The 25,667-nt window shown below is 37.3% G+C and overlaps 1 protein-coding gene across 3 annotated transcripts in view; it reads right to left on the bottom strand.

Moving 5' to 3' along the window:
- LOC131059850 (vacuolar protein sorting-associated protein 22 homolog 1) overlaps positions 1 to 4,493 on the bottom strand; it is a 63,650-nt gene extending 59,157 nt beyond the window's left edge. Inside the window, exons 1-2 of one of the 3 annotated variants that reach the window (XM_057992897.2) lie at positions 4,406 to 4,493; positions 4,153 to 4,296 (exon numbers count right to left, since the gene is read on the bottom strand). Coding sequence is in view for 1 of the 3 variants with exons in the window: in XM_057992896.2 (XP_057848879.2) it covers positions 4,153 to 4,220; positions 4,406 to 4,433 (96 nt within the window). In the remaining 2 variants the exon portion in view is untranslated. The other 2 variants (XM_057992896.2, XM_057992898.2) reach the window with 2 other exon arrangements.
- Positions 4,494 to 25,667: the final 21,174 nt, after the last annotated feature.

The following is a 25,667-nucleotide window of genomic DNA, read 5'->3' as shown; positions in this document are numbered from 1 at the left end:
CCTAATTAGGCTTTTGCATGTAATCATGGTCTAAGGCCTATATAAAGGGGTGATCCTTGTTCACTTGGTGGTCAGCACCTCCTTTGAGGTTCGAGACAAGGCTTAACCACCTCCCATGGTTTTGGGTAAGTCTGACGTTTGTAGCAGGCATTGATAGCTTGAGCTTTTGGCGCAACAGCAAACATACCTACAATTGGTATCAATGCCTTGGGTCACGGGTTCGAATCCCAGGAGATCTCCTTCATTCTATCGGTGTGGAACCCTCAGCCGGTGCTGAGGGCGAGATTGTTGACTTGGTGGTCAGCACCTCCTTCGAGGATCGTGACAAGACTTAACCACCTCCTGTGGATCTGGGTAAAGTCTGGCATTTGTAGCAGGCGTTGATAGCTCAAGCTTTTGGTGCAACGACAAACATACCTACAATATTGTTGACTTGGTGGTCAGCACCTCCTTCGGGGTTCGTGACAAGGCTTAACCGCCTCTCGTGGATCTAGGTAAGTCTAGCATTTCTAGCAGGCGTTGATAGCTCAAGCTTTTGGCACAATGACAAACATACCTACAATTGGTACCAGAGCCTTGGGTCACGGGTTCGAATCCCGAAAGGTCTCCTTCATTCCGTCAGTGCGGAACCCTCAGTCAGTGCTAAGGGGGAGATTGTTGACTTGGTGGTCAACACCTCCTTCAGGATTCGCAACAAGGCTTAACTGCCTCCCGTGGATCTGGGTAAGTATGGCGTTTGTACCAGGCATTGATAGCTCGAGCTTTTGGTGCAACGGCACACATACCTACAATCCCCTCATTTGTAAAGGAAGGGGAGATTGTCTAAGATTGTTGCAAAGAGCTATTGAAGCAATTAAACGTAATACATTGTTCTTTTGAAGGTGTATACTTGTCCTGTTTTGTAGCTTGCATGGTCTTGCTTTCCTCACTTAGAGTAGATTTGCTTTCAGCACTTAGATGAACGGGATTGATGATATTGTTTGTAGTGAAAACTTTGCTCATACCTTTTGTTAATAGCTGATTGTTATTAACAGCGCAAGGTTAGTCTGAGCATTTTTATGTGGAAATTTAACTTCGATCATCGGGTGGACATTGTTCTTTGATGGTGTTCATTGGTGTTATGAAAATATTTTGCACAACCTTTGAAGATTGCACCGCCTTTGTGTAGTTGTACGAAGTTGGCGAAGCAAAGTGTGGTTGATTTCACTCAAGCAATTGTTGTCTCCTATGTTCTTAGTTTTAGAATAGCTTTCTTGAACCCTTCCTTTTACTTTCAAAATATTTCAATCTAAAATCCTAAAAAGAAAGTTTTTCATTGATAAATCATTTGTGATCAAATTCCTTGAAACTCATAAATTGTTTAAATCTTCTTCAAGTGTGTGTAAGTCCCCTTGGATTACCGACGTATCACATAAAGCCTACTGAGTCACATCCAATGCATAACCGGAACCTTGGAGTCAATCGTTTGAACTTACTACAATCTTAGCATATGATTGGACTTTGATCAAGAGAGAGTAAAGTGATCGTTGGGCAACTTTACTCTGTGTTAGACGTTGTCATAAAAAACACGTCAACAAGTCCTTCATTGGGACTGTGATCCTCATCTACATCACTTGTAAGAAGCTACTTCTAGAAGCGTTTGTGATATGCTTTCAGGACTTGATTTGTGGTACTGGACCTCAATGGAGACCTATAAATGAGAGCTTCAATGACAGGACATGTTTCACTTGTATGTGGCATGATCTAGTGGTAAATGAATGGCTAGGAAACATATAAGTAAAAATAGAAAGTGAGAAGGAAGCAGCTGTTGATGTAGGATTAATGATAACCTTATCAAATAGGAATAAGGACTTTACTTGATCATCGTAGTTTATTTAATAGAAATGAGAAATGTAATTCTATTCAATCATGGAATAATCACATATTCACAGATAGCAATGTCAGCTGATATTTTGAGAAGCTATCCAACACACAATTTAACTAAGACAATGTGTTGTTTGTAATTAGGGATGGCGGATTCCAATTGCCTTAGGCAACATTGGAATCCGCCTAAGGGTCTGGTCCCTCCTCTAGCGTGTAGGGCTGGGCCCTATACTTCACGGCACATCCTTAAGAACCCCCACGCTACTCCACGCCACATGCAAAGGTCCAACCCCATAATCAATGCATTTCGGATTAAAGGAAAACAATGTAAATTAAAGGATAAAGCCGACTCAAGTATTAGCCGACATATATGAACAATGCACCATATAAATAAAGATGCTTCCCACCTCAATCATATACATTCATTTTATTCATTTGATCCTATGCGAAATATATGTCTGCCATTTGCGAGTTAAGGAGGAATAAACATATGTCTGCCATTGCAAGCTAAAGGAAATATATTAGATCTACCATCACAGCGAAATACCTCAGTTACATCAGCGAACGACTTCTGCCAATTAAAGTGTGAAATTCATTCATGTGAAGGGCGAACTGGTGTGAAGGAGAGCAAACTGAAGTTGCAGACAATCAAAGAACAGACTTCATACATTACCAACCTAGGGTTTGGACCTGATTGCTGTTGGAAGGGTTAAAGGTGCAGATGTGACTACTTGATGCTTGTGAAAGTGCAGTCTTATGGAAGACATTATCAAACACCGTCAAGTACTTGAGATAAGTGTTGTAACCCTCATATGAACATAATTCATAATCAGATCTGAGGATCGTTTGGCTGGGTTTTTCCTCCTAGGAGGTTTTCCCAGGGTAACCTTGTCTTGTGTTTATTTTGTTCCTTTCTTTGTTATGCTTAAATCTGGAAAATAACAAACCCTTCATCTAATCAATTTAATTAGTAATTAAATTCTGATTTTCTGAGTTTAGATTAATCTGAAAGTGCTAAATTCAACACAACAGACTCTTGTCATAACTATCAACATCATTAAAAAGAATGTGTTGTCGAAGCTCTGGGTTCAAACTTTAAATCCAAACACGTTCATTAAGACACCTGAGTTCAAAGCTTCTCTGTAAACAACATCTACAGCAGGAGATAGGCACATAAGAATTTAAGCTATTTAAGCTATGTAAGTCCAGTGGCTTTTCACACCTGTTACCCCATCCCTGTGAATAGTAAAACTACAGTCAACAGGAAACTCCAGCATAGGAACGAGGATATCATCCTCATCCCCATCCCAATTACCACCCCAACCCCTGTATCTTCTGGTGACTATATTTTTATATGATATAGTCGTAGCCTTATTTATTTACTTCCGCACCCTGATAGGAAATGCCGTCCCCATCCCCATACATTTACTCCCACCGTTCCACCACCCTGCCCCACACAACCATTCGCCCTCTACTCCCTTCCCCAGAAAACCATTCATCACCTAACCCCCACGACCCCACAAAGTCTCTAGACGACCATGATTAGAAATCAATGGAGTGGTCACTACACATAAGGCGAAAGGGTTTGCCCTACCCAATTGGGTGTTATGATCTTTAAGCAAAGGCGAGCTAGTAATTAGGCATACTCTCGTTGCCTTAGAGTCCTGAAATATGTCAAATTCCAAACCACCGAGACTCAGCATAACGCAATGAACAGGTTTGGATGTCTAGAAGCTAAAAATCGTGCTCCACTTATTCAGGCCTAAGTAATGGAAAAACCTTGTGTTCAAATTTCACTTGAATAAGTTGCATTGAAAATTAGGTCGTCCATCTCTTCTCCGTCAGCCATCCAAATTGTGACACAAATTGAATGCTCCATACAAGTCTCACGAACATGCTGAAACAGCTAAAAAAATTTAGCATATTTTACATCCTCTTTCACCGTTAATATGCCACAAATTTGTCAATCTATCAAAAGTTATTATGTTCATAAATTAATCAATTCTTCTCCAAAATCATGTCAAGAATTGGTGATCTCCCCAATTTCTCCTGCCTGGTATTTTGCACCAAACACCAATTCTATGTTCCATGGGAATACACACACTCTGGATGCATAAAAACAAAACTGGCAGATAAAATCTAAGGTAAAAATACACCCACCTACGGTGCACATTTTGGGAATAATTCTACATCATCGATGGCAGCAAATTTTCGCATTAAAATTAATTTAGAGGATTGTAAGTTTCAATGAATAATTGAAGAAAACCCCAGAGTAAACGATGTACATACTTGCAGAAATCCTTGAAATCGAAGAAGAGCCTTACAACCTTCCCATTGCACTCTCAGAGTATCATGCCCTGCTCCATTTCCTCTTTATCAGATGCTCGCCATAATTAAACTAAATTTCATTGACCGAAACCTTTGTCTCAATGGCTTTAGCGTAAAGATTAAGAATGGCAAGATTGATCAATAAAAATGAAAAGAACAAAGAAAGAATGACAAGATGGCTGAAAATTGTGCTGGCAGGCCATATTTATTTTACCTAAAATTTGCCGGGGCTTTTCGGGCATTCGCGTTTATTCATCATCTCATATTTGTTTTTAATCAAAGATGAATTCGGTGAATAGGAAGGACGCCTTTGATAAATGGCGGCTTTAGTATTAGGTTAAATGTTTTTGAATACCTTTTTTTATGTTCAAATAAAGTTAAAAGTTTATAAATTAAAATCATTTATCTCATCCCTTAAATCAGGTGACTTTAATATAGTGTCTCAAAAGATAAAAAAATAAAACTAAAAATTATTTTTAATTTGGTAAATTTAAATATAGAATAATTAAGCAAATTTATGTTCTTAAGTTATTTTTTTTAATTTTAAAATTCATTTTAAGGAAATGTTTTAATATAATTTTATAGTAATATATGAGGTATTTTGTATTAATTTTGATTTCTTAAATTTATATTTATTTTTTATTTATTTTTACTTACACGAGTTTTTATTTCGTCAAAGAAAAAAAAAAAATTAAAATTTGGCAGTTTAACAGCTTGCTAGGTTGAAGTGGTTATTAAACTACATGTGTAACCGCTTGCGGTATCGCAGCACCTGGTAGTCACCGCAGTGGTCATCACAGACCAGCGGTTACCACGGCAGCTGGGCTAACCACAGCGGCCCCTGGCCACTAGCGGTCTTACCTGTCGGCTGCCTGTGGCAGCCACTAGCAGAAGCTGTCAGCGATTAGGAAACTGTCACCACCTGCCTCCGCTCCGCCACCACCAACAGCGTCGCTCCTCCACCACCTCTGTCGAGCTACTCCGCCAAGGAGCCACCAAGGGGGGGGGGGGCGGAAGTTCTCCAAGCCCTTTTTTAACAGGGGGTTGGTTTTTTCGCTCTAACTTGAGCATACGAAGGCAAAATTGGGCAAACCATATATCGTTGGAAGGCTCTATTCGAGCCTGATCCAGATATGGAGGGTTTTTTTGTTTTTGTTTTTTTTTTCATTTTGCAATTTTTTTTGCCAGTTGAAGTCAAAAGTTGTTGTTTGCACTCCTGAGGGCATATCTTGTGCACCTGGACTCCGTTTTTCGCAAACGAGATATCATTGAAAAGATGATTCAAAGCTCTATCTATATCTCAGGTCCATTTTTGCAAACTTCTTACCAAACCACTGTCTCTTCCTTCCGAAGTCAACAGTGCTTTTTCTGGTCCTATTCTGCCCTTCATGTGATCCAAGGTCCACATTTCTTGTCTCAGATCTCTACTTTTTCCAGCATCATGGAGAATAGCATTCATATTTAGTGTACTTGGCATACCTCCCTTGTCAGCATTATGGGGGGATTTCTATTGTTGGTGTTAATGCTTCATTGGTTTCGCGTTGGAGGTTCTATGTATTTAGTACTTGTTTCTATGTACTAAGAAGATGCAGTGGTTGGTTACCCATGCATTTCGGTGAGATAGAATACTTATCATATGGAAACTCGTGCATTCCTATTTCGGAAGGTTCTTTTTTCAGCATCATAGCAGTCTTTCTACGACAGAGTTTGCAGCTTATTTATGCTTCAATGTTTCTTCATGCTTGTCTTTTGTTTCTCTTTTGGAGAGGAGTTTTGTTCCCACTGCGTTTTCTCCTTTGCTTCGTTTCTGAGAAACTTTCATATTTGTTCATGGGTACCTCATCAGGCTTTATGTCGGGACCCATCTTGCATTTATCTTTGCATGTTCTTTACCTACATCTTTTTTGCCTCTATCCCCAATTATGCATTTAGGGGGGGTGTTGGAGTAAATAATTCATACATTAATTATTCACTTAATTGCATTAATTCACTCAATAATCTATGCCTTAATTAGTAATTAATTATTGGCATTTATTATTTAATTAATTAATAAATTAGGGATAATTAATTAATATTTATCTCCATGCATAATGCAAACTAGGAAAAGCAAACTATGTTTAGATTCAAGAGTTTCATACATTTAATTACTCTATCATGTTATTTGTGCATACATGACTGATTCATGCATTATGTTTTAACTCTTAGTCTATCTTATAAACTCCACCATTTAGGATTTCTATCTTTAGAGTTAGATTTATTTATAAGGATGTCATATCCTTCATTGTAACTCAAGCAATTTTAAAGCAATTCAATTAATTTCAATTGTTAGTATGTCATGTGGACATTCGTGCGTAACTGTATCATCCAATAAAATTTACTAAAATTCATGCTACAAGCTAATAATAATTCATACTTGTTAAGTAGAGAATAAATATCCTGACACTGACCCATTCATGGGTTTCCCAGGGTTAATCCTGTTAGTGACTGTTTGGATAGAGAGACGGTAAAGTGGTCAAAACCAGAGAAGGGGTGGGTGAAAATAAATTTTGATGGAGCTTCAAAAGGCAAGCCAGGGATCTCATGAGCGGGATGTGTGGCTTGTGATGATGAAGGAAAGATCCTATGTAAGGGGGCTAGAAGGCTTCAAGATGGCACTAATAATGAGGTGGAAGTTTAGGCAGCTTTACTTGTAGTTGCTTTAGCATCAAATATGAAGGTGACGAAGTTACATCTGGAGGGTGATTCCCAAATTGATGTCTAGGATTTGGTTAAAGGACATACTCTGTGTTGGAAATTGAATAAATATGTAAATATTATATGTGAAAACTGAAAGTGTTCAATATTATTGCATCTCACATGTGAAAAGAGGGGGAAATACTATTGCAGATGGGTTGTCAAATGAAGCATGTGGTCTCGAGCTAGGGGAGGTGAGGTGGGGGAATGATAGAAATGAAACTGTTAAATGGACATAAGATGCTTTGCCAAGTTGGTACAATATTTATTTCAAATTCCTTGTCATAAGCTGGCCTTTTTCTTGCGCAGGTGTGAGTTAATGAGCAATTATTGTGACATGCTCCGAATTGGCGACGATGGAGATCCATGCATTAAATGTCAATTTCATAATGCCTGCACTGGTAATGAATAGACCTGGCAAGTTGGTGAAACCAAATTCAAATTTGGTTTTATCATAAAACTCTGTAACTCTTCAGAATTCTCAGAAATAGAAGCCAATTTTACTTTGGAATCTTCCAAACTGATGTCGGCCTTTCAAGGTCTCGTTCCTCCAAAGAAGCTCGAGAAGATGTTTCTCACTAAAGACCCTCTACTCTTGAAAGCAATTTAGTTGGTTTTAGGAGAAGAGGTAGTTGTCATCAGTCACCATTATAGGTGCAGAGCAAACATCTACTCGCTCCTCATGGCATGGGGTCTAGAGCTGGGACACACAGTTGAAGAGGTGAGGAAAGTATTGCAAAGACTAATTCCAAGAGAATACCTTTTAAATTTGGAATCCTTGCTAGAGTGGGTGGTGTCGGGATGGATCTTTAATCTTGCAGGAGGTACCTTGCAGGAAAATGAGGAGATGAGGGTGCGTCACTCGCGCATTTAGTTTCTTTGATGCCGCGAGGAAGTTAAAATGCACTTCAAGGATGATGCAAAGAGAGGCTAGGAAGGGCTACTAATTTTTGTTCGGATCATGGACATTGAAGATGTGATTAGGCAGGAGGGTGGAGGGAGAGTGGTGGATAATTTGAGCCTTAGGAGGCCGATTACGAGGAGATTATCCGTAGAATTAGCAAAACATGTGGGGGATGATGCAGAGGGTGGTCGTGGTGGCAAGGCGATTTATCCAGGCTCAGGAGGGGCAACAGGTAAGGATGCAGAAGGAAGGAGGGGATGTCCACATGCCGAAAGAGGAGGCTCTCTTCGTAGTAGGATGGCTGGTGAATCGAGTGCCTCGGCTGCAAGAGGCGTGAAGGAAGAGTTTTGAATAGGTCACAACAGACATGGTACCCATAGGTGTCATCTTTCTCTGCTTTTCTATTTTAGTTAATTTTTCAGTTGAAACCTTAAACTTTCTGGACTCCGTTTAGTTCATTTCAAGTTGAAATACCTGATTTTTGACTAGCAAGATGTAATATGTTTTTTCATACTCATAGTATGGGGGTGTGGTTTGTGTGGGCGTTGTTTACTGGTTTTGAATTCTAGTATTTTGGGAGGATGGTTTGGACCGTTTTATGGATTTTTTTGGGAACTTCTTGATAGTTCATTATCTTGCCGAAGTTGTAATGTTTAAATATCAAATAAATAAAATACAAATATTACTGATCAAAAAAAAAAAAGTTCTAACACTGAAATATAAAAATTTATCATTAATTTTCAAATCTAGATTGGTTTAAATTATAAGTATGAATTTACATCAATATGTAATTTCTTACACTACATGAGAAACAATAAAACTATTAAAATTTTAATATGAAAATCCCTCTAAACATTTTAATCTGTCAATTTTTTAGATTATTCTAAATAATCATGTGTTGTTCCTCAAGGTTGTCAGCCTTAATGGTGATGTGTTTTGTATTATTCCCTTTAAGTTAAACAACTTGATAAAATTAGTTTAATATTTGTATAATAGTGTCATATATATATATATATATATATATATATATATATATATATATATATATATATATATATATATATATATATATATATATATATATATATATATATATATATATATATATATATATATATATATATATCCACCAATGAAATATGGTGATTTTATACATAATATTTGTATAATAGCGTCATATATATATCCACCAATGAAATATGGTGATTTTATACATTTAATTTGAAATGTCTTTATTTTAAATTCCATAAACCCTTACACTCTATTTTCAGTGTTTGCACCATACTAGTAATTATTTTAGGTTATTATAGAATTTACTAGGTTGATTAGAACTAAGATATAAGCAAAGGATAATTTATTCTATTTTTAATTTTATGTTTATTTTTCTAAAACCCTAAGTTCATCTACCTTTTTTATTTAAATTTAATAGATTTATATTAAATTGGGGTTACTTTAGAAGTTGATTGAAGATATGAAATTCATACTTTTATTCGAGAGCTTGCAATATTTGTTAATTATGTAAGTAGATTTGATGCATTGAGTGCAAAAAAATATTTTATTTGATATTTAGCTAACATGCCCCCAAATCACATAATCCATTTATGTTTTTCAACACTATTAAGACCTAACATAAAAGGAACTTAGATTGTATACATCCTTCTAACATATCAACTTTTTTTTAAAAGTAGAGTATTTATCGTTGTACTTGTGTTAATTGTGTCAAAAGACCCCTTAGCATGTCATTTTTCTTCAACACAACCACATCCTCATTCATTTCTAGTTTCCAAGAGTTTGCATTAATCATACTCATATCTTAGACTTTATACTCTTAGGCTCATCACTATTAGTAATCAATGCAAAAATACATCTCTAATTACAAGACTTGTACCTATTTGGTTGTTGTTTGTACTAACTGGCTCTCCTCAAGAAATGAAGTTGAGAGCCTACCTCCTCTTTAGAATTTTCTAAGTTACGTGATATATTCTCCTCTTTATATATTTAATGGGGTTTTGGTTCAACTCTCTTGCTCTAGGGTTACCTAAAGTAAATATTTTTTCAACATTCTCTGGTTAAATTATAGCAGAGAGCATAATTTCTCTAAAGAGATACATATTACATATAGGTCTTTCTTAGCCATTTGATCTCAAATCTTGTACCCTTTCACACCAATGTCATAATTGATGAAGATACATTTATAGCCTAGCTCTCCGACTTTGAGTTTTTCTCCCTATGAACATGAGCATATGACTCATAACATGAAACTCTAAGATGTCTAAATGAAGGAATTTATTTAAACCATGCCTCCATCATTGTATCATCAACAAGATTTGGTATAGGAGACATGTTCATTGGCTAAAGAACTATAGCAACCCAAAAAAAATTATACCAAGCTAACTCCATTGAACATACTCCCAATCATCTCCATCAATGTCTTGCTTAATATTTTTGTAACTCCATTCTACTATGGTGTGTATATAGTTATAGTACATGTCTTTTTATTATACGATCCTTGTAGAACCTATGAAAACTTGTTGAATAAAAATCACTAACATTACCACTCCTTAAAATCATAGTATTATTACTGCAATGGTGGGAAAATGATGAGTGATAGATCAAGATGAAAACTAACCCTTTCCCTCAAAGAGAGATGAGAGTTTCACTATTGATTATCCTTCAAGCACTTTTCACCTTTACATTAGGAAGATAAGTGATAATTCACTAGATTCAATCTCCACACAAAGATGATAGATAGAATTCTAAATGAATTAAGAATGTTAGGATGATCCCTTCTTCCTTTGTTTGATTTGGAAAGGAATTGATTAGATTATGTAGTGCAAAAGTGACAAAGAATCGATTATAACTTGAGATCTGAATATGGGATGAAGTTGTGCAACTGGATTTGGCAGTAAAATGTCAAGATGGAGTTGCCCTGCAAATTTGACGAAAGGTTGCCTGGACTGTGGCGGGAATGTACACGGTCCTCCAAAAAATCCATGAAATTAAAAGGGTTTTTTTGCATCTGCAAATGAAGCCTGAATCTGAAAGTACAACTACGCACCTGCAACCTCAAGGGAGGTTGTAGTATCAATGTTGATAGAAATTCTTGTGTGGATTTGAATGTTGAAAGGGATCTCCTCTTCAATGGTTGAATCCTTGACTTGAATGCAACACCTAGCCTTGAAGGGAGACTTGAGAATGCTCAATGCTAGAAAAGAATGCTTGATCACTTACGCAACTTGAATCTCTCCAACTTCGACCTATCCAACTTATGCAAATGAGAGAGCGAATGCCCCCTTAAATACATGTTTGAAGGATTTGAATTTCATCACAGGCCGACATCAGAGAAGTTTCCCGCCTGAGGCACAACCCACGAGACATGCTCTAGGAAGGGTCCTACCCTAAAATAGAGTAGGGACAGGGGCACCACGCCCCTGTCTTGGGAGGACAAAGGTACCACACCCCTATCCAAGGGGGGACAGTGGTGCCATGCCCCTATCCTACCCCTTTCTCCGAGGCAGAATGCAATCGAGGTGATGCCAAGACTAAGGAAGAAGTTGTTTCCACAAGTTGAGCACTCTCTAGTCTTTGATCAAGCTAGAGGATTCAAGTTTGCATGCGTGAGGACCCTAATACAATTGTAAATTGCTAGGGTCACAATTTTATGGCACTACATTTAGCCCCCACTTTAGCGAGAGTATAAGCGTATGCCAATACTGTCGGTAAAGTACAAGGAAACAAGATTGAAAGACTTTCACCACGTCAAGGAGGCAAGATGTGCCAAGCCCCCAGTGGACTTAGGATCTTATGAATTCGATTGACAAAGTAAAAGGAAAGCTCAAGAAGGGGAGAACCATGACTGTAAGTAACAAAGTTCCCTTCACTATGAGTCATGAAAGCAAGGATAAAAAAAGATTACAAATCAAAGCAAAGTTCACTAAGTAATTCTAAGTATCACAAGAAGGAAAGTATGAGCGGAGTCTATGCCCCCTACGTTAAATCGATCGCATGCACCTTATCGGGAGCGATTTCTTTAAGGTAGGATACACCCAAAAAGAGAGAAAAGAAAGGGATCACATTATCGCGAGGATTTAGCCCCCAATCGAGGTATAAACCCAAGGATAATGAACACAAAACACGAGGTAGTGTCACTTTCCTCGAGGTCAGTATGTTGTATGATAACTCATGTATAGCATGTATGTATATGCATATAATAATCTTCATTCCCCAAAGAAGGACACTACCTTAGAAGAAAGGGAAGAGAGGATGTCTTTTAAGTCAACATGAAAGAGACCAAGAAAAGATCTCAATGCTTTGCATCATCCCCAAGTAGACAATAAGGGAACAAATAGAAGAACAAGGATACATATAGAAGAATGGTCACAAAAGAGAAAGAAAGGGGAGAGAAAGATCTGCAGTGCCAATATTGTTAATCTAGCACAACATCTGCCTCCCGATCTTGCTGATCACTATTTTGGGAAGGCGAGCAACATACCAGAGGAGCGATATCGAGCATAGAAGATGGAGCTATCACAAGATCCAAACAAAGACTATGCTCATGTTGTAAGTCAATTTGTTCGATTCTAGCAGCTAGGATAAAAGTTTGTGAAAACTCATCTGATAAATATTTGTCCACATCAACATACTCATACTCACTATTAGAAGCATTAGGAGTTGTATTACCATTATGAATAACATTTTCATCCATTTCTTCATCAAAATTTAGAGAAAGAGGAGCAAGAACACGAATAGGAGTAAAACCATCACATGTTTTATGCAACTTATGATTTGGAGATGTAGGTTGAACATCTTTCTTAGGAGGAAAGGGAATCGTGTCAACTTTTGGAGTTTGAGGAGATTGAATATTTTGAGCGATAGCTTCACGAGCTCGAACACGACATCTTCGTCGGCGTTCTCTCGCACAACGATTTCGTTGAGTCTTAGTGGAATGCTGAGAAGGAGAAGGAGCATTTGAAAAAGTAGGAATGCTTCTCTCCTTGGTAGTGGAAGGTTTAGGTTGAGGTCTTTTTGGTTGAACAATAGGAGAGGCAGAGCTCTTCTCTCGATAAGAGGATGGAGGAGGAACTGCGTCATAGAAAGGAGGAATATTCTAGGGCTTCTTTCAGATGGACAAAATAAGCTATGGTTCACGGTTATGATTTCTCCATTGTGAGGAAATTTAAGACACTTGTGGATTGGAGAAGCAATAGCCTTCATGGAAGATAGCCAAGGATAGCCCAACTTCACACGGAATTGCTCAAAAAAAGGTATGATAACAAAGTCAACATCCATGGGTTTAGCATGGACTTCAACAAGAAGGGTGATAGAACCAATGGTAGGACAAGAGAAATCATCAAAAAACTTCACAACTACATTAGAAGCATCATATAGTGGTTTATGCAATCGTAAAGTGAAAAGATACTCTTCAGTTATGATATTAACCATGCAAGAGGGATCAATCAGGGCACCACAACAAGGGATAGCCTTAACCTTTGCAACTATGTATAAAGGGCCATCGGGTGCTCTAATGGTCTCAGTAGGGCCAAATGTAATACAAGGATCCTTAGGCATATCATGTGTTTCTACTGTTCAACCCAACAATAAGAATAACAACTCTAGTTGAAGTCTCAACCCGAAGTTTGGACATTCACTTGGTAAAGTCACTATTTCTATAGCTAGTGTTCATTTGATTGTCAACCTAGGGACGCAATACTTGAAATGGGTCTACACTATATATGCACTAAGTTCCTGCAACATCTACTTGTAATACCCTAAAAATGGTCATCTAAACCATGAGCCCCTAATCTCGACAACATCACCAAGGTCCTAACCAAAGGCAATTAAATAAATCTTGAGCACACAATTAATTTCTAAAATCATCAAATGTCACATGGCAAATGTAATACCCTAAAAATGGTCATCTAAACCTTGAGCCCCTAGTCTCGCCAACATCACCAAGGTCCTAACCAAAGGCAATTAAATAAATCTCGAGCACACAATTAATTCTAAAATCATCAATGTCACATGGCAAATTAATCAACCAATATTAATTAAATATTTTTATAATTAATAAATCATTCCAAGTAAATCATTTTAAATAATTATCTTATTAATTTTAATTAAATATCTTTTGCATATTTAATCAAATAAATCAATTTGCCATTAAATCATCAAAAAGAGGAATTAGAAATTATGAGCACAAATCTTCAAAAAAGGAAACAAATCAAGAAAGAGGAATTGGAAATTATGAGCACAAATCTTCAAAAAAGGAATTAATTGACCAAGAAAGAATTAAAAATTGAGAAAAGAAATCAATTGGAGATAATCTTGAAAAACAAATTAAAAATTGATAAATAATCTCAAAGAAAGCAATTAAAACAATTAAATATAAAAATTGAATGAAATAGAGAATAAATCAGTTTTTTCTTGATTTTATCTTAATTTTAGTTCAATTTCCTTTAAAACCGAGAAAAGCATCCAATCACATCAATTCACCTAGATTGTGCTTCCTCTTGGAAAATCTTGACCGCTCATCATCATTTGATCTCAGTCATTGGTTTCTTTCTAAATTTTCTATAAATTCAAGCTCTCATCTCTCTCCTGGAGAATATAGTGTTGTTATACTGTTTTTGCTCTAGGTTCATTGAGAATATTGCATACATATTTAAATCATTTATCTCATTTATTGCTTAAATCTTGTTAGATTAATCTTGCATCCATCTAGCATTAATATCATGCTCATATAGATTAAAATCCTTCATCTTGGTGTAGTCTAGTCACTGGATTGCTTATACAAATATGAGAGCAATCTTATACTTGCATCTTTTAGAAGGCAATGGGTCGATTTGTTATGGTTTTCATATTCATATTTATATCTGTCTAACCATGCATGTAATGACTTGATTAAAGTGTTGTGCTTACAGATACAGGTCCACTTTTCACACACACATCTTTTGCACCCACCGTGGGGCAGAAAACTACTTTTTCGGCCTCAGAAATCATTCTTTTTATCCCGCAGGTTTCGTCTGTACAGTCTTTGCGAAATATCGTATGAGCAGTTTCACTGCATCGTACGACATTATATTGAAGCCTACAGTTTATCGTACGACATACGTCTTTTGTTATCTTATGTCATTCTGTATTGATTTCTAACTCATACGAATCATAATATGGACTCTACAACACACTGTTTCCGTTATCTTCTGTCATTCTGTATTGATTTCTGACTCGTACAATAAAAGTTTTCTATCGTTCTATTTTATGAGGATTGTCGTACGATTTTGTTTTCTGATAGATTAAAAAAACAAATTACTTTTTAGGGTTTTTGCTTGAATTAAATTTTGATTATGCTAACACTGACCCTGAATTGTCTTTTGTCTGCCTGAGATTTTCACAGCCTAACCAGTTTCTTGCAGGACGCTTGTCAAAGAATTTATCAATCAAACATATGCCTATCAAAGAATAAAAACAACATGACTACTGATACGTTATTTTTGCAGGTTGCCTAAAAGAGAAATCAATCAAACGTCGTATATTCTTTAATTTTTCTAGGCACCTAACTTGCTATCTGGGTAATGAACAAATCTATCTTTTGTGCTTTTTTGGAAAATTCTGAGAGGTAGGAGAGTATGCTCTTATATTTCTAAGACAATTAGAAATCTAGACCCTTGAGGCTTTTTCTTTGTTTGAGATTTGTCCATCTTTAGCAAGCCTGCCCTCCCGAGGGGTTGAAAAACTCTTAAAGTCGTTACGGTCGATGTGAGGGGAACGACCTAAGTGGGAATGGCTAAATTCCAAGTACTCCAACCCACTATAAAATAAACGTGATTCGATGAAAATCAAGTCAATGGCAGTGCTCGGGATTAGCTCTCCTCAGTACCTTCGGGTATATTGAACCTTGGTTTTCAAGGCTAGGAGACCTCTTAATTGAGTTTATACCTCGACGCGCCGAACAAAACCCTTACTAGATCCAATTAAAATTAGAAGCTACCCAATTCACCTCCGAAAGGTTGATAATCTTTGTGCAAGAGAGATAGTAACTCTCCCAAGACACTTGCCATATCGTGCCCCCATTAGCGTTTGGAGTCGGCTAATACGGCATTGAGAATCCATTGCGTGAGACTCAGTGGCCATATTATGATTAGCTATTGGGTGTGTACCTAAGTTAGCAAGCAAAGGTTTTCTTCTCTAAGACAACTTCCATAGGGTTTGCATGTTGTGATTGGAGTTACTATTTATCTTGCGTGTTTTCTATGTTTTCATCCTGAAACTAAAATTGGAATACTAAAATTGGAGAAAGCAAATTAACAAACTCAGTGATCAAAACTCTGTCCGTGTCACAAACTAGTCTATCCTCGTAAAAAATTCGTCCATCTCAAAATTGATCATACTTAGTTGTCATAATCAGTCATTGAAAAAAAAAAAAAAAACTCAATTTTTTTTGTCTCTGCTTTGTGAACAGTCGTACAAGTCTGGTACATTGTCGTCCTGCATCATATCCTGTGTCATACGAGTCTACTAAAGTGTCGTCCTATGCTCAATTCTCTATTGTACGAAACCCAACAGTCTGTCGTTTAAAGCCATATTATGTGTCATATGAAACATAACTACTCAAAATTATTTGTCGTTCGGGATCTACCCATTTGTCGTACGGTACTAGGCAGCAACTCGTATGAAACATAACTGTTGTCGTCCTAAACCTATTATACTATCGTATGGTCTAAAAAATACAGTTGTATGAGTCTCTGATTTTTCCAGTCCATAATAGTCAAACCTATCCAAAACAGTTTATAGCGAACCTAAAACTGGTTATCATCTTCCTGAGCATAAACAACCTTGATAGTGTACCTTTGTCGCTGCATTGCACGATTTTGTCGATCATCTTTAAGCTAGTTCAAACAAACATCTTATCAGACCTAAGTTAACTTAGATAACGTCTTACACAAGATAGATTATTCCTGAAACCAGACCAAATCTTAGTTACTTCTCTCAATCACTATGTTAAACGAACTACTAGCTACAATTTGATCTTGACTTCTGCAACACATCTGGCTCTCGGTCCTGTCGGTTACAAATTCCCGTTCAAACCAGAAATTCTCGCAGCAAAAGAGACAAAGAAAAAGAAATGCCCTTTTTTTCAAAAGACAATCTATTCTTCAAAGAAAACCCCTTTTACAATAAACCGTCCTTGTCACAGATACCAGTTTACGATATACCAATATTTGGTTAGCCCTTATCTCCCACCATGTCTGGGGAAAGACAAGAAAGAGAAGCTAGTAAATGAAACACTCACGAAGATTTCAACAGTCATGCCACTGACAGCGATTCATCATCAACTGAATCTGAGCTTCCTGAACCTCCTGAAGACGAAGTACATAGATGTCAGAATGATAAAGAATTCTGGAAAATGATGAAGGTCATCATGGCTAGGGAAAAAGAAGACTATTTCCTAGAATTAGCAAAACAAGACGCCAAACTCCCTACTGGTTATAATGTGGAGGCCCTCGTCGCTAAAGAGGAAGAGACACCATGAGGAAAAATAAGCAAACAAATGCAAGCATTACAAACTGCGGTCACAAGAATAGAAGACAAAGATAAAACGCCAAAACAATATTCTCATGACACAATATGCCCATTCCCATTTGACAAAAACCTTTACATGTCTCCATTTCCTTCACGAGTTGAGATCCCAAAATTTGACAAATATGATGGTACCTCAGATCCTCAAGATCATGTCAGAGAGTTTTGTGTTGCTTGTATGGAGTTCATGCACGATCAAACGTACCTCATGCGCCTTTTCCTAAGGAGTTTAGGGGGCAAGCAATGGAATGGTTTGCAAGCCTACCCAAAGGGATAAAAATGTTTGAAGAACTAATCCAACTATTTTTACAATAATACTCATACAACATTCATCACCCAGTCACTATGATAGAGCTTTGCAATACCAGACAAAAGACAGGAGAACCCCTTCTCACCTTCCTCCAACGATGGAGAAAGATGTTCTCTAGATATTCATGGACTATCCCAGATCTTGAGAAAATGGATATCTTTGTCAACAACTTAGTCCCTGAATTGAAGTACAGTGTCCAGATGCAAGTACACCCTTCATTCAACAAAATGGTAGATAACGCCCTCAGAATGGAAGATGTGCTTATCAAAAAGGGAGATATATCACTTTGGAAAGAAACATCACAAGGTTCTAGCTCTAAAGAAAAGAGTAAATACTGGAAATATGGAAAAGATACCAACAAGAATGTCGTTAATGATGGAGTGGTAGATACTGTCCAAGAAAAAACAAAATCCACAATATTTAACTTGGCCAGTGGCATGCAAGCACTCAAGGCAGCTGAAACTAAAACAAAGAATCCCCCAAAGAAAACAAGAGAATGGTTTAAAAAAAAACCTTGGCTTTCAAAGCCTAAGCGTGATTTTACTCCTCTAGATGAATCATATGAATCAGCTTTTAAAACTTTATTGGCAAATAATCTGATAACATTGCCAGATAATTCTAGACCATATGACCCAAAAATTAGACCCAAATGGTGGAGAGAAAATGAATACTGTGACTACCATCAAAACAAGGGACATAACATAAACAACTGCATGAAACTCCAACATGAAATCCAAGATCTCATTGACGCAGGCAAGATCGTTGTTGAAAATCACGTGACTAATGTTGATCATAAGGCCTTTAAAGATCCCTTACCCACTTATGAACAAGGAGATTCCTCAAAATCCAAGGGAGGAGCTAGAGTCAATTATACTTACACTAACAACAATAATGTGATCAACATGATTGAATATGATCAAGCTGAATATTGCAATATGATCATAGTCCCAGATCACCAAAATCAAGCACAAGCTGTTAATGCCATGACTCGCGCTCAAAGGAAGATTACTCTCCCAGGAACTAGTTCCTCAACTTTCGATCAAACAACATCAAATCTACCAAATACACAAACATACACAATCATGGCTAAATCAAAACAACTAGCTTCATCATCTTCTCTTGGTTATAGTATTGTCGAACAATTGAAGAGAACCAATGCTCAAATCTCCATTTTGGAACTGCTTAAGATCTCTTCTGCTCATAGAGAGATCCTAGACAAGGCTCTACTTACCACCAGTGTCCCTAAAGATTTAGACGTAGATCGGTTTCAATCTATGGTGGGTCACCTTACCTCACCTCATTACCTCACTTTCTTTGAAGAAGATGATAACTCACTGAGCCACCCACATAACCAACCATTACACATTGAAGCCATGATCCATAAACACCGCGTTAAACGTGTTTTGATAGATGGAGGCACTGGGTTGAATATTTGTACTTACAATCTACTGACACAGCTGGGATTTTCTGAAAATGTTATTGATCCAACAAAGAAGATAACAATCAAGGCTTATGATGAAGAAGAAAGAACATCTAAGGGTCTGGTACTATTACCAATCAGGGTAGGACATGTGGAAAGAGATGTCATTTTTCAAGTCCTGGATCTTCATCTTTCATACAACATCTTACTGGGTAGGCCATGGATTCATGAAATGAAAGTAGTACCATCTACGTATCATCAATGCCTGAAATTTCCTTATAATGGAGTTGAAGTCAGTATCCCGGCCGATACAAGCTATTCCTACAATGCATTAATGCAGAGTGCTGATGCTTTTGTTCCTCATAATAGAGCAACCTCCACAGTTGAAAATTCAGAATCTTTATTGAAAGATTTACAAAAGAAATTGAAAATCACAAACACTGGCATGTATGGATACAAGATAGAGCCTATACTCTCACTAATGTCTCTTCCTCCATCACCAAGATAGTCGGGAAAACCATCAAAGGTTATGAAGCCACAAATTTCAACTCCAAAAGTCATTTATGATGGCACTTTTATACAGTCCTATACTTCTCTTGCAAGTGAAATAGAAGGAGATGATTTTCTCAAATCACTTTTCAAAGAAAACAGTGCAAACAAAGAAATACGACATTGTGAGATTTCCCCGACACAATATGGTCCAGGCTATAAGATGCTTCGACGCATGGGATATTTAGGTACTGGTCCTCTAGGCAAATGTCAAAAAGGTATTGTTGAACCTATTCAGTTATAAACTAATTCTACTAATGATAAAGCTGGACTGGGATATGATCCAAGAAAGCAAACAGATCAGAAGCACATGTCTCACCATCAACATAAGTGGAAGAAAAAGGTACTACCTTTAACAACACAAGAACTTAATACTCAATAAACTCAAGAAGAGTGTGACGATGAACAATAGAATTGCCCACCCAGAAAGAGGAAACAAATGGTAATCAAGTTCTAGTTATATTAGCTATAATACCATAGGAAGTAGAAGTCCCAGAGGATATGAGAGATGAAGTATACATAATCAGAGAATTGTTTGCACCACTAAAAGTTCCAGTCACATATACTGGCAGACAACAAGTAGACGATTCAAAAACTGATTCAAATGAGTATGAATGGGGTCCAGATCACATCTCAGATACATCTACTATAGAAACCCTTGAAGAATCCAGTGATATCATAGATGATGCACAAGAACTGATACGCCTCCACATGCAAAAGGAAATAGAAGAAATCAGACTAAAAGGACAAGAAGACTATGAACGACAGATGGAGGAAGAAAGGACACAAGCAATTTCTTCACCTACTAACTCTACCTCTAATGAGATAGGACAAATCAAGTACGAAACTACAAAAGAAGAACTAGAAGCTATAGAAACAGAACCAGTCATCAGTCCAAAGGAAGCTGAATGGAACAGACGATAGGGATTAACAGAACCGTCAAAGTCACATCCACAAGTGTGTCAAATACAAGCAATCAATGAACCAAATCACGAAGGGACTTGCAACATCAAAGATGTGGGTGTTGATACTATATATACCTTTACTAAGCCACATGAAGATGAGTCAACAACTTTATCCTATGACTCTGATGACTCAGACAGGAGCTCTATTTATAACAACAACTATTCAACGATGCATTATGACTACTCTGTCATGAATGATGAGATACTGTCTACTGTCACACCACGGTATGTAGTCCAGTCTGAAGTAGGTGACGGTGCTAGAAGTAGGTCGGTTGGATTAGGTCTAATAAATACTAACATGAATTTTGATAATTGTGTCGTAACTCTTTCTGGTCTCGAGGCACATACGCAAGGTAGTCTTCTGGAACTCGACTGGTTAGTCCGAAGCCATGATGATAGTATTGTGAATTTCCTTGAGCCTGTTCCAACCTTATCCTTAATGCATCTAGAACTGATTGATTGTACTCTTTATAACCAACCCTTGAATGTACCTACTTTTGCCAATGACTATACATTAGCCTATTATCTCAATGCAGTTGAACCCATGTACTCTTCCACCGGCGAACATAATGAAAACATGACTGAAGCGGATATCAAGTATCTTAGTCGCAAAAACAAGAAAAATAAAAATAAAAGATTTGATGGTGAAAACCACATTGTGGCAGTGTCAGAATCTAAAAAAGAGAAAATAAAGGACATACCTAAAGTTGAAAACCTCTCTGAGGCGCCTGAAGGTGAGATACTTGATATACTGCCAAGTCACTTCCAGGAGAGATCTTCCATATTGATTGAGCCAACTCAACCAGTGAACATTGGGAGTCAAGAGACACCACACATCATTCATTTAGCTCAATCACTATTAGCAGAAGAGTTAAAAGATTTCAGCAACCTTTTTTTAGAAAAGAAGATCAACTTTGCATGGACATACTCAGATATGCCAAGACTAGATCCTTATCTCATCATGCATCATCTCTCTATTACACCAGGAGTTAAACTAGTTAAGCAAAAACTTCGTAAGATGCATCCTTATGTGGCACTGCTAGTCAAGGCTGAACTAGAGAAGTTGTTAAAAGCTGGATTTATCAAGGCTATAGACTACACATGATGGATATCAAATATAGTACCTGTATCAAAAGTGGACAAATCCATTAGACTTTGCACAAACTTCAGGGATCTCAACAAAGCATGTCCGAAAGACGATTTTTCATTGCCCAACACTGACATGATAGTAGATATGAGTGTTGGATATGAGATGTATTCATTAATGGATGGATTATCTGGTTACAATTAGATCAAGATAGCACCTGAAGATCAAGAAAAGACAACTTTTACATGTGCACGGGGAACCTTCTGCTAGAATGTTATGTCGTTTGGTCTAAAGAACGCGGGAGCAACTTACCAAAGAGCAGTAACCACTATCTTCCATGATATGATGCATAAAAACATGGAAGATTATGTTGATGATACCCTAGTAAAGACTATGAAGAGATCTACGCATATTCAAGAGCTAGGCCTCATACTAGATATAATGGAAAGATTCAAGCTCCGATTAAATCCTAAAAAGTGTGCATTTGGAGTAACATCAAGAAAATTGCTTGGTTACATAATTTCAAAAAAAGGAATTAAGGTTGACCTTGAAAAGGTCCAAGCTATAATAGAAATGCCTCCACCCAAGAATATTAGTCAGATGAGAAGTTTACAGGGTCGTCTTCAATCAATAAGGCATTTTATATCTCAGCTAGCCGACAAAGCTCAACCCCTCATGAAGGTATTAAGGAAAGGGATTCAATACAACTGGGATAAAGATTGTGAACAACATTTACAACAAATCAAAGAATATCTTTCTAATCCACCCATATTAATGCCACCGATTCAAGGTAAGCCACTGATCCTGTACATATGAGCTACAGATACTTCATTGGGGGCACTTCTGGCACAACAGGATGACAATAAAAAGGAACAAACTATTTATTACATCAACAGAACATTGGTGTCATATGAAATGAAATACACTATAATAGAGAAATCATGCTTAGCATTGGTCTTTGCATCACAAAAATTAAGGCACTATATGTTGGCACACTCTCTTAAGCTGGTAGCTAAGATTGATCCACTCAAATATCTTCTCAGTAAAGCAACGCTTATAGGAAGAGTGGCTAAATGGGTCATGGTTCTTACGAAATTTGATGTTGAATATGTGGAACGTAAAGCAATCAAAGGACAAGTTATTGCAGACCAACTTGCTGGTGCTCCACTTGAAGACAGTCAACCTCTGCATATAGAATTCCCAGATGAATCAATCATGCACCTTACTGAACAATCATGGAAGATGTTCTTTGATGGGTCTTTCACTCAACATGGTTCTGGTGCCGGGATACTTTTTATTACTCCCCAAAAATACTCAATTCCAAAAGCTTACAAGATTCTCTTTCCTTGCACAAACAACATTGCAGAATATGAAGCTTTGGTAAATGGGATCAAGCTGGCCATCGAGTGGAAGACTGTTGAATTACACATCTATGGAGATTCTCAACTCATTATCAACCAAACCAACGATCTATATCAGACAAGAGATGAGAAATTGATGCCTTATAAGAGAATGGTGGATGATCTCAAGAAATACTTTACCTTTGTATCATTTCAGCAGATCCCCAGAACAACAAATAGAGCAACGGATGCAATGGCCACTTTGGTATCTATACCACAGCTGCAGGAGTCTAATTTTTGCTTTGAATTCCTGGTGGAAGAGTTAGATTACCCCGCCTATGATTCTCCCGAGTCCCAGGTAGTCTGTTCTATTAGTGGACATGACTCATCTCGTTATAGCCACATTTACTCTTACCTGCGTGAGCAAGTTGTCCTTGCTAATCTTTCTCGAAATGAAAAAAAGAACCTAATTTGAAATGCGTCACGATACGTCATAATTGCTAATAACCTATTCAGGCGAGGTTTAGATAATACTTTGCTTAGATGTCTAGAAACCAAAGAGTCCCAACGCGCATTATTTGAGGTTCACGAAGGTGTTTGTGGATCCCATTCGAACGGTCTAACTTTAGCACGAAAACTACTAAGGGCTGGCTACTATTGGCCAGACATGGAGAAAGAATCTATAAAATTTGCTAAAACCTATGAAAAGTGTCAGTTGCATGGGCACCTTATACACGCTCCAACAAGGGATCTCATACCCTTTGTGATACACTAGCCCTTTCAACAGTGGATATTTGATCTAATTGGCCAAATATATCCTGCATCATCTAATGGACACAAATTTATTATCACTGCCACTGAGTACTTCACTAAGTGGGTAGAAGCGGTTTTGCTCATCAAGGCAACAGGCAAACAAGTAGCTCTCTTTATTCTTAATTATATCATCTACAAGTATGGTATACCTTCATCCATTATAACTGACAATGGAGGACAGTTCAAGAATAAAGATCTAGATGAACTCTGTGAGAAATTTAAAATCAAACAACACTGGTCCTTAGTATATTACCCTCAAGGTAATGGACAAGCAAAGGCATCTAACAAAAACCTATTGACTATCTTGCACAAAATAGTGAACAAATCTGGGAAGGATTGGCATCTGCAACTCAATCCTGCACTGTGGGCTTATAGAACAACTATCAAAACACCTACTGGGGCCACACCTTTTTCTCTGGTGTATGGGTCTGAAGCAGTATTACCTATTGAGGTGGAAATACCATCTTTAAGAGTTTCTTTGCAAGGTCTTGTTACTGATGAAGAATATAAAATATCTAGATTGTAAGAGCTCGAATTGCTGGATGAGCGTCGGAAAGTGGTGTTTGATCATCTCAGAGTGTATCAAAAGAGAATGTCCAGAGGATATAACAAGAAGGTTCGACACCGAGAATTTCATGTTGGAGACCTAGTCCTGAGAGAAAATCCTAAAAATCAACAGTTTCGAGACAACAAAGGGAAGTTTGAACCCAACTGGCTGGGTCCCTATATCGTTATTGCATCTTTTGGCTCTGGTGCCTATCAACTCTCAACATCGGAAGGAGAACAGCTTCGCAAACCGATCAACACCATCCATTTGAAGAAATTCTTCACCTAAATATTCTCTACTCCAACAGCTTATACAACAAAAAAGTCATGAAAAAAATCCTAAAAATAAAAAAAAGTCTTGAAGAAATCCTAAAAATTAGAACAAGTCCTAAATAAAAAAAGTCTTGAACAAAATCCTAAAAATCGGAAAAAGTCTTAAAGAAATTCAAAAAAAAAAAACAGAAAAAGAAAAAAAGGGAAAAAGAGAGAAAATGCCTTGGTAAAAACCTGGTAAATAGGCACCTTGGTAAAAAAATATATGCATCTCTGCCAAGCAGGTGAAAACCTGGCTAACAAGCGCCTCTTGTATTCAAGCACTCCATCTATCAATGCAACGTTGGCATTCCCGTTTTCATGCATCTTTGCTTTCACTTGTACATATATTTCAGTCACTTTTGTGACATCCTGGTTCGTTGGAACCCTCATGGCTTGGAACCAGTCAATGTCCTAGTCTTAGGTAATCAACAGAGCACATTACATATCCTAAGCAGTATCAACCAAGTCAACCTTACGTCAGTAAAACCTGGTCGTCCACTCCAAGTTAGTTACCTGTCTCCTAACTACTGAAGAGTTTTATCACTGAGTTAATAAACAAAACAATCACTAAACAATGTGAGCTATGCATAAAAAATTTATTTGTGTGTTGTCTTTTATATTGGTTTTTGATTATTATCCCTCTGAGTAACTCGAGGAAGTCTATCTTGACTAAGAGGAGCAAGGATTGGGGGCATAATATTTTCTTTGTTTTCTGCTTGTAGGAATGATTCCAATGTTCTGGAAACATCTAAATTAGTTGGGTGTCTGTGGTAAGAGCTTTCACATCAAGGTGAAATCGCCTCACATACCTCGACTCCGCTTATTTGAATGCTACAGGGAGGTTCCATATCATTTCTTTGTCTATTTTGAGGGAATTTCTTCATTGTGCAATCCACGTCCATGCGTAATTTGTCCAAG

The sequence above is a fragment of the Cryptomeria japonica genome, chromosome 10 (genome assembly GCF_030272615.1).
Source record: "Cryptomeria japonica chromosome 10, Sugi_1.0, whole genome shotgun sequence".
Classification (NCBI taxonomy): Eukaryota; Viridiplantae; Streptophyta; class Pinopsida; order Cupressales; family Cupressaceae; genus Cryptomeria; species Cryptomeria japonica.
Note: the sequence above shows the minus strand (reverse complement) of the source record. Positions and strands in the feature narration are given on the sequence as shown.